Consider the following 9,739-nt stretch of genomic DNA (forward strand, 5'->3'; position numbering starts at 1 on the left):
GGGCCTGGGAGGTGTGGCTTCCCCATCTCGCCCCCGAGCAGGGCCATGCTGGCCAGGACAAGCGAGGAGAGGGGGCAGATACGGCTCCTAAACCCTGACCCCTAGTTCCCCAAGCGAGCTGCACACGGGGCCTCTAGGGCTGGGGAAGGGCCTCATGTGGCCCCTGGAGGCTGGCTATGTGGATGTCCCGGTCTGGTCCCCAGCCGACATGGGGGACACTTTACCGGCTGCACCAGCTGCAACATGGGACCTCTGGGCCATTGCCATGCCCCTGCCGTGACTTGATTTCAACAGGAAATGACCCTGTTGGCGCTCTCCCGTGCTTAGGTTCCCCTCCCCTTCCACACAGCATAGAGATCAGTACTGTCCGTAGGTCTTCCCGTGGCGAAGGAAATGTGGAAATGTGCTGCGCCTGCTCCGTCTGGTGTGGTAGCTATGAACCACTGTGGCTGTTGAGCACTTGAAGTGTGGCTGGTACAGTTGAGGAACTGAACTCATTTAATTCAAATTTAAGTAGCCACCTGGGGGCTGGTGGCTACCATATTGGACAGCAAAGGTCTAGATTCTAACTCCCGCCTGGGAGTCGAGCCGGGACTTCTGCCCGAGGCAGGCCCTGGTCAGAGTAGAGGTCCTGACTTGAACCATTCCTGTAGGACGAGAAGGCCATCAGAAGCATAGTCCAGAATGTGTCTATCCTCTGGTTCCCTAGGACATTTTATGGGAGGTTAGTCTCTCCTGGCGAAAACTATCCCACAACTGGCGCCACCAATCTACCCCACGCTGAGAGCAACCTTCCTGGGCGGCTTCATCCTTCCCAAGGAAGTAACATAGGCCGTGTCTCCCGTGCTCATGCATGACATCGAGTGTCTGAGGAGGGAGAGAGGGTCCAGCCCGTCCTTATTTAGGGTGCATTTTGCCGTTTAGTTTCATTTCAAGGTCTTGGAGGGCTGTAGCTTACAGGATGTTGACATACAAGGACCTCACTCTTTGGAAGCTAACCAATTCAGGATGTACAATAATCACTCCCGGGCCGAGCTGTCATTGACCTCTGCATTTGCCAAGGCGGAAGAGCTTGCGGAGTAAATCTGTGATGCGCATCCTGCTTCTCTAGGGAGCTGAGGCAAACTTGTCAAGCCCTTCAGAAGGACTGACTTGTGCCCAAACCACATTCTCAATACAGGATAGGCTGGTGTCTTCCTGGGGTCTCCCGCTTGGCCCTCGCTCAAGGCACGGTGCTCTTTGTGTGTTGTGTTCCAGGAGGCGGCCAGGTGGAAGTGAAATCTGAGAAGCTGGACTTCAAGGATAGAGTCCAGTCGAAGATCGGGTCCCTGGATAATATCACCCACGTCCCTGGCGGAGGGCATAAAAAGGTAAAGGGACAGGGCGGGAGGAGTTATTCATCGAGTCGGGTGGACAAGGCTGGAGGACAGCTGTGGAGCCGGTATTGACTGGCTTGATGTGGCTTCTCAGCAACCACCAGCACGGCGGGGCGTGCCTCAGCTGCCCACTCTAGTCTCCTGGGAGCTTTGATGTGCTGCTTGGGATTCTAACTGGTCTCAGGTGCAGCTTGGGCACCTGGCATTTTTAAAGCCCCCAGGTGATTCTTCAATGCAGTCACAGGTGAGAGCCAGCGTGCTAGGCCCTGTGGGCAAGCATCCACAAAAGGAAGTAGCCGTGGCCATCGCCAGCCCTAGTGCACAAAGAACAAGTCATGGGAACATAACCTAATTTTCTAAATGGGTCAGTAGGCAGTTAGAGCAAAACAACGATGCTGAAACCCAGATTTCAGCGAAGCCTCTGCCAGCCTGTCGTGGAAGTGCCCCTGCAGGCCGCTGGACCGAGGACCTCGCATTCCCGCAGTCTTGAGTCTCCGGGTCTTGCTGTGGGTCTCTGTCTGTGGGAGCATGGTAGGGTGGGGACACCAGGATGTGCAGCCCTGAGCAAGCTCCCTCTGGGCCCTCACCAGGTGCAGTCTTGTGGCTGCACTTTTTCTCTTTTGCACAAATGCAGCCGAAGCGCCCTCTGGGGCGGCCCACGTGTGCTGCCCTGAAGCTCTTGGAAGGGGCTCCCTTTCCAGGCTGTAGCGCCTCCCAGCAGCTGACCGAGGCGTGGCGGAGGGAGAAGGGATGTCCCAGAGCGGGCGTGGAATCTGTGACCCAGCCAGGCGCGCCCTGCTGGTGGGCGTGTCCGCCGGTCCCCGTCCCCTCCGCCTCCTGCCCTCAGGCCCTGAACTGGTGCACCTCGTCTTGCATTTGCGGTGAGAACCTGCCAGTGTAGTTTTAGAAAGTGGGGGCAGGGCCCAGTTCTCCGGGGAACTGGAGAACATTCTCTGCAAAAGCCAGCGGCTCTGCTTGTGTCGGTGGCTCCCGGCCCTGGCCAGCGGGCCTCCCTGCCCTGGGGGCTTTAGCGACACCCACGCCCCACCCCAAGAGAGCCTGACTGAGTGGATAGGGCCTGGGCGTGGCTGAGTCCCTGGGTGAAGGCAGGTCTCTGACCCTGTCTCTGGAAGCTTCTATGTCCTGAGAAAAGCTCTGGGCTTGGCTCTGCTTGGAGGTGTGACCTGAGCAAGATCTGCAGATACTCTCAGCCTCAGTTTCTCTCTCTTTCAGCAAAACAGATAGAAATATCCACATCCCAGGGTAGTCGTTGAGACCCAAACGAGACAGTGTTCTGGAAGGTTCATGGTGCTTTGTAGTTGTCTAAGAACATGAGTTAGAGTCAAGTCTGAACTCCTTCTGTTTGACCTCATCTCTGTGATGGCGCTGGAAGGGTGGGCCCTGCCGTGCCCACCGCTCAGAAGACTGTCTTGGTCCCAGAGGACCCCCTCCTGTGCAGGCCCCCAGTTCCTCTGAGATGAGCAAAACTGCTGACTAGCAGTGGCGTGCAGGACCCCACCACCTGAGTTCATTTTAGTTTGGGGGAATTCTTGGACATTCCCAGGACCCTGTCACTTTTTTCTTAAGAACAAAGCTTTTAAAAAACATTAACATAAGTGTTCTTTATCAAAGCTTGTGTCAAAGTGGGCTTTCAAATACAGTAATAAGGAAGGGTCCCATTTTCAAAGCAGTAACCCAAAATGGGCAAAATGAGCAAACAGCTTAAGTGGGAGCCTGGTATTTCTCTACACCCACCTTCAAGCCCCCTGCAACCGGGGCTCTTCTCCTGGGGTCCACAACGTCCTGAAATTGTACGGACGACTTGGGACGTGTGTGAGCACATGCATGCGTGTGTACGCGTTCTTCTGACCTCACCAGATGCTCAGAGGTCTTAGGACCCAAAAAAGGTTGAGGACTACTGTGTCCACCACCTTAGGGCTCCTCAGGAAAGAACTGTTACGTACTTCTCGCGTCTCTGCGTAATGCTCTCTGAATCTCCCAGGTGTCCTTTGGAGCGAAGATCTCTGGGCCTCCTGGCTGTGTCATCATTTTTCTACTTTAAAAAGGTCTTGCTTTCTAGCACACCCACCAGGGCTGCCCACAGTTGTTGTCACCCTCAGACTCATCAGTCACTGGCAAAGGGGAAGAATGTGTGTGGCTCGTGGCTAGGCAGCAGTGGCTTTGGGGATGTCCCTTAATCCTCTCCAGCTTCTCTTTCAGCACTTTGATTTGCAATTGGCAATATCCATCAAAATAAAATGTGCGTGCCTTTTGACCTACTAGCAGTGCCACTTCTAGGACACACGTGTGTGAAATGATGTGCGTACAAGGTTATTGGGACACAACATTATTTGTGATAACAAGACTGGGACAACCTAAACACCCGTCCATAAGGGAGTGAATAAATTTTGGTACATCTGCTATGATGGAATACCACGCAGCCATCAACAAGCACGAGGGAACTAGGTACTGATAACGGAAGATATTAAGTCTGAAAACCAAAGTGCAAAGCATGTGGATAATTATCATATGTACAAAAATATAAACGTATATTTTCTATACTCACACCTACACCTGTTTGCATGTGGGAAATGTCTCTGGGAGGGCACACAAGAAACTTACAGTGGTCACTGCCTCTGGGGAGAGGAACTTGGTGGCTCGGGGACAGGTGACAGAAGCACCCTTCACAAGTATTCGCTACTGGAAAACAATAAACACCAAAGTCACCGCCACCTCAGCTGCCTCCCACCCAAGGCCACTTAGTTGGCAGGGCTTGCCCCCCTTCCTCTGCTCTTCATCTCTCCCTCCCTCTCCTCCTCTTCTGCAGATCGAAACCCACAAGCTGACCTTCCGCGAGAACGCCAAAGCCAAGACAGACCACGGGGCGGAGATCGTGTACAAGTCGCCGGCGGTGTCCGGGGACACATCCCCGCGGCACCTCAGCAACGTCTCCTCCACGGGCAGCATCGACATGGTAGATGCCCCGCAGCTCGCCACGCTAGCCGATGAAGTGTCCGCTTCCCTGGCCAAGCAGGGTTTGTGATCAGCCCCCGGGCGGTTGGTAATCGTGGAGAGAAGAGAGAGAGAGTGTGGGAAAAAAAAGAATATCGATCCGGCCCTTCGCCCTCTGTCCTCCCCCAGCTGCTCCTCACAGATGGGTTAATCGGTTAATCATTTAACCTGCTTTTGTTGCTCGGCTCTGGCTTGGGACTTCAAAATCAATGATGGGAATAAGGGCAAATTTCATCTTTCCAAATTGATGGGTGGGCGGGCTAATAATAAAATATTTTTTAAGACATTTACAAAGATGGCCACACCCAACATTTCCTTGGGCAATTGCTTTTGATTTTTTTTTTTCCCTCCTCTGAGTAGAAGAGGATGAAGGAGAGGCTCTGAAAGCTGCTTCTGGGGGAATCTCAAGGGACTGGGGACACCCCCTCCTCTGGCCCCATCCTGGGGGTGTCACAGAGGCAGCGGCAGCAACAAAGGGTTTGAAACTTGGTGTGTTCGTGGAGCCACAGGCAGATGTCAACCTTGAGTGAATGGGATGGGGTGGGGATGGGGAGACACAGGAGAGGCTGAGGCAGAGGGAGAGGGGGACGGGAGAAGGGCAGTGCGAGAGGGAGGGTGTGAGAGGGAGGACACTCTGAGGGGAGGCGCAGCTCCCTGCCTGGAAGGACAGCTGGAAGGGCAACCAGCCTCCATTGCTACCTGCAGCAAACTCGGACCCAGTGGCCACCTATGCTTGGTGGCCCGGGATGTGCTGCAGGTCGGTGTGCCACCCTCTAGAGGGCAGCCTGTGGGAGAAAGCTCCACTACCTCCCATTCCGTGAAGGGACAGTGGGCAGGAGAGGGACGGTTGGCCGGAGGGTGGCACCCTGTGGATTACTTCCTGAGAAGACTGACCTTGATGTCCCGAGTGCTGGCCTCTTCCTCCCTCCCTGCAGGCTGGGGGTCCTGAGCTGAGGGGCTTCCCTGTGCCTCGCAGAAAACCCTGTCTTATTGAGTTCTGAAGGTTGGAGCTGCAGCCACGATTTTGGCCGCAACACAGATCTGGGACTTAGGGCTAACCAGTTCTCTTTGTAAGGACTTGTGCCTCTTGGGGGACGTCTGCCTATTCCCAAGCCTGGGCCTCTGGCATCTCTAGAGTGTGCGGGGATCTGAGAGGAGGGTCCCGAGCCTCCCAACCCTCTCAGGGCCACTGCAGCCACCTGTCTGCCCCCGCCACGCCTGTGTGTCTGCCGTGGGGAGCCCAGTCACTGCCTGTACACCTCATTATGTCACACACTGTCCTGAGTTCCCAGCCTTACCACCCCTCTTCTCAGTCATGGACATTGTTTCGACTTGGGAGGCACCAACCCTAAACAAAGGGGGGCAGTCAAGGACAGGAAAGTCCAGGCACGAGGTGGGACCTCAGTCTCTTGGTCTAAGTTACACTCATCCAACTGGCGTGTCCCCCACAATGAGCCTGATGGCCTTATTCGGTTCCCTGCCCCCACCTCCCAGCACAGGTGTGAGCCAGGGTCGGGCTCAGCAATGACTCGGGATGTTTGTGCCTGGTTGACTTGGAGAACCTTTTGTTCCCAGAAGGCCTGGTCCCCTTCCTGTGTTGAGCTGGCAGCACGTTTTCTGTCCTGGCTGCCAGAGATGGCCCTGGGATGGGCACGCAAGGCCCCCAGGGCAGGACCAGACTCCCTCTGTCCCCCACTTCTGCCTCAGCTCATAACTGCCAGCCTCTCAGAGAGCCCACCGCTGCTCAAGCCCAAGTGCATATAATCAGCCCTCCATACCCCAAAAGGGGAACTTGCCCCTCTTGGGAATGGTTCTTCCCCAGTCCCAGCTGGAAGCACTGCTGTCTGTCCCGCCGGAGCAGCTGAACATATCCATAGATGTCGCCCTTCCCTCCCCGTCTGCACCCTGTCGCGTTGTAGTCGGATTTGTCTGTTTATGCCTGGATTCACCAGAGTGACTATGATAGTGAAAAGAAAAAAAAAGGACGCATGTATCTTGAAATGCTTGTAAAGAGGTTTCTGACCCATCCTCATGGGGGTCCTAGAGGTCTATCACCCCCCACGCTGGGACTTGGCTCCAAGAGGCTGGTGTGGCTCTACCCTGTTGGGGCCTCCCAGTTTTCGAAAGGCTTCTGTCAGCATCTGGGACCCAACCGAGACCAGATCCTTTCCACTAAGAACCCTCAGCTGTGAAGAAAGCCTGAAGCACAGGATGAGGACAGAAGCTACGGTGTCCCCTCCTGGCCCCCCAGGGCTTCCCTTTGTCAGGGCAGAGAGCAGTGTGTCTTGTGGCTGGCCTGGTTGGCAGCATGAAGATGACCCTCTCTGGTCACAGCCTGGAGAAGTGCACAGCAGCCCTGCTCAGAGAGGGCCTTAGAACTCCCTGCACCACGAGAAAAACGAAGCCAGTGCCAGCTGGGAAAGGTCTGCAGCCCACCCTCAGCCTGGGATCCCTCTCCAAGCTCTTCCCCAAGAGGGGCAGCCCAGGCCTCCCCACTGAGGACCCAGGGTGGTCGCCTGAGGAAGGATGACCAGTCAGGAGACACCCTTCCCAAAGCCTTGGCCAGAGCTCCTGCTGACCTTGCACAAGGAGAACCTTGCTGTTTAAAGAAATGTGGCACCTCAGGCCCAGCTCTGCCCCTTCCAGTTTGGGTCAAGGGCAACCCTGGGGTCTGGGTGGAAGGAGTCTAGGGTCTCCCCTCTAGGGCTGGAGGCTTCATTTGCAGCCAGAGCTCTCCGTGAAAGGAATCATCCGGGCCCAGAACGTGCCACCATGAGGCTCCCCACTGTCCTCTGAGACCCAGCTGTTCTTAGAAGGGTTCTGAGGAAGAAAAAGGAAATGTGGTGTAAAGGTTTGGTAGCTTTTAGAGATGTGGCCCCTGATTACTGCCACTGACTTTGGCTGCATCTCTTCTTGCACGTCTTCTGGCTTCCTCTTCCTGCAGTTCCTGTGCCCTGCTCTTCAGCACCTTATTCCGAGGGCTCTGGAATCTCCCTTGTGTGGTGGGCTACTGGGATCAGCCTAAGGATCATGGTTTAGGGTGATGAGCTCAGTGCTGGCAGGGAGATTGCAAGGGGATGCTGGCTTGTGACCTTAAATGAGGACAATCTCCCCAGGGCTAGGCACTCCCCCACCTCCAGAGTCAATGTCCCTTGAGTGGGCTAGATAGGATTTGCTATGCGCCCGGTCCCTTCAAGCTCTCCACTCACTTTATCAATAGTTCCATTTAACCTGACGTCAATGGTGATTTGCGATTGCTTGTTGTGCTATGGGGGGAGGGGGGAGGAACCTGTAAGATACTTACCATGGGCAAAGGGAAGTCTTGGAGGGCAGCAGTTAAACCACCTTGTAACCCTTTTCTTCACGTCAAACACATGTGCTAGAGGTCCCTGGGGTTTCGCCTCTTCCTTGACAGGTTTCCCGAGTGCAGCAGGCTGCCAGCTGGTTCCCGCCTCTTTCCCAGCCAGATGCAGGCAGTGGAGGAATCTGGAGATACAGCTGCTCTGGCCTGCTGCCTTCTTGCAGGGTCCCAAAGCCCACAATCATGTCTCCCAAAGACCCTGGCATCCTTTCCTCTAAGCTGTTGGCACCCATGTCACCTTTCCCACCAGCTCCGGACACGCATCCTACTTCTAGCAGCTGCCAAGTTCTCTCCCTTCACCCTCCTTTATCTTTGTCCTCCAAGTAAAGCCAACAGGTGGGCATGAGGGCAGAGAGGACGTCATCAGCCTGCCCCATCTGCAGATCTGTGGCTTCATGACTTCTGCTTTCTCTTCAGCTTTGAAAAGGGTTACCCTGGGCACAGACCCAGTCTCACCTCCCAATGGACTTAGCCCCATGAATTTGCAGTGTTGGGCAGGACAGTTTCTGGCACTTGCAAGTCCCATGATTTCTTCCATTTTGAGGGTGGGGGGAGGGACATGAAACCATCTTAGCTTAGCTTCCTGTCTGTGAATGTCCATATGGTGTATTGTGTGTTTTAACAAATGATTTACACTGACTGTTGCTGTAAAAGTGAATTTGGAAATAAAGTTATTACTCTGATTAAATAAGGTCTCTGTGCATGGATTCAAAGGATGAGAAAATGATATAGGATGTATGATTTGCAAGTCCTTTCCCCTCCTTAGAAACTTAGCTCAAAAGAGGTAATGACAATATTGTTAAAACCTGGATGTCAGGATCGACCAGCTCTCTCTGGGGCCCTGACGGTGAGAGAGAGCACGCACACTTGTTCCTTTTCAGTTGATTTCTCTCATTCTGGCGCAACGGCACCCACCATTTGGTTGAGCTCACAAGGCCGCACTGTTTGTGAGGCCTGTATCAGTGTAGTCAAGCCTCAAAAGGCTGGGGTGGGTGTATTAGTTCTTTTGACCCTGGAAATGAGCCTAGAGGCCTGAAGCTGAAGCAGAACACTAGGCCAATCAGCTGAATGGATGGCGTGGATTCCTTCCAGCTTACAAGCTGCCCTCCTCTCTCCTTTGGAGCCCCATTACAGATTAGTGAACGTGTGCTCAATCAAGATGGGGATTCCAGAGGACTCCTAGCAACGCCACAAAGGAAAACAGAATAGTAACCCATCATATTATTGTTCCTTAGTAAAATGAAGTCAAGGTCCTAACACTGAACCCTTAGACTTTCACACACAGTTTCAAACTATTACTCTTCTCAGCTTTTCCTGGTGCACATTAGCCACTGCAGAAGCAGCAACAAGGAAGCCAGAAGGAAATGCTACCTCAGAACTTGTGGCTTCCCCAGATAGGACAGGCAGCCTCCGTGGCTGTTCAACTTGACTGCTGGGAAAAGGAAGGAAGAGCGAGAGAACCAGGCCCGCCCAGTTATTCATCTTGTACAAAGAAAATCACGCACTTAGCCGCGTCAGCCAAGAGATGCTATAATCTCAGGTAGCAGGCAAGGACCAGCTCAGGCTCCACGCAAAGTACAGACATTCTCATTGATCCCAACCCCAGAAAGTCAATGGTAGGAAGCGAAATCTCCATTAAAGAGCAATTCAGAACAGATATGTCACACTGCTGGCCTCACTAGAGAAAGGGACCTTTAGAGGTAATGGATCACTTACTTACATCCAACAAAAAGAAAAAGCAGACACCTACGCAAACCCTCCCTCCTCCTGGTTCCCCTTACCTCCCCCAGCTGTGAAAACCACCGCCGCCTCTCTGGTGACCATCAGATGACCCTGCCAGGTGCCCAGAACAGAAGGGAGACTTCCCAGGTTCAGAGCAGGTCAGAGGACCTCAGAGAACTGCTCCAGCAGGGCGGGCTCCTAAGCTGCCACCATTACCATTTACGCCCAGTCCACTATGTCAAGAAAGGCCTGGCACACAACATTCTGT

General features: G+C 54.0%; 1 protein-coding gene across 10 annotated transcripts in view; it reads left to right on the top strand.

Moving 5' to 3' along the window:
* Positions 1–8,425, top strand: part of MAPT (microtubule associated protein tau) — a 101,730-nt gene extending 93,305 nt beyond the window's left edge. For all 10 annotated transcript variants that reach the window (XM_046675019.1, XM_046675020.1, XM_046675017.1 and 7 more), the window contains 2 exons: positions 1,258–1,370; positions 4,204–8,425. In XM_046675019.1, coding sequence (XP_046530975.1) covers positions 1,258–1,370; positions 4,204–4,419 — 329 coding nt within the window. In that variant the 3' untranslated portion in view covers positions 4,420–8,425. The remainder of the gene's footprint in view (positions 1–1,257; positions 1,371–4,203) is intronic.
* Positions 8,426–9,739: the final 1,314 nt, after the last annotated feature.

The sequence above is a fragment of the Equus quagga genome, chromosome 11 (assembly GCF_021613505.1).
Source record: "Equus quagga isolate Etosha38 chromosome 11, UCLA_HA_Equagga_1.0, whole genome shotgun sequence".
In the NCBI taxonomy this organism is placed as follows: Eukaryota; Metazoa; Chordata; class Mammalia; order Perissodactyla; family Equidae; genus Equus; species Equus quagga.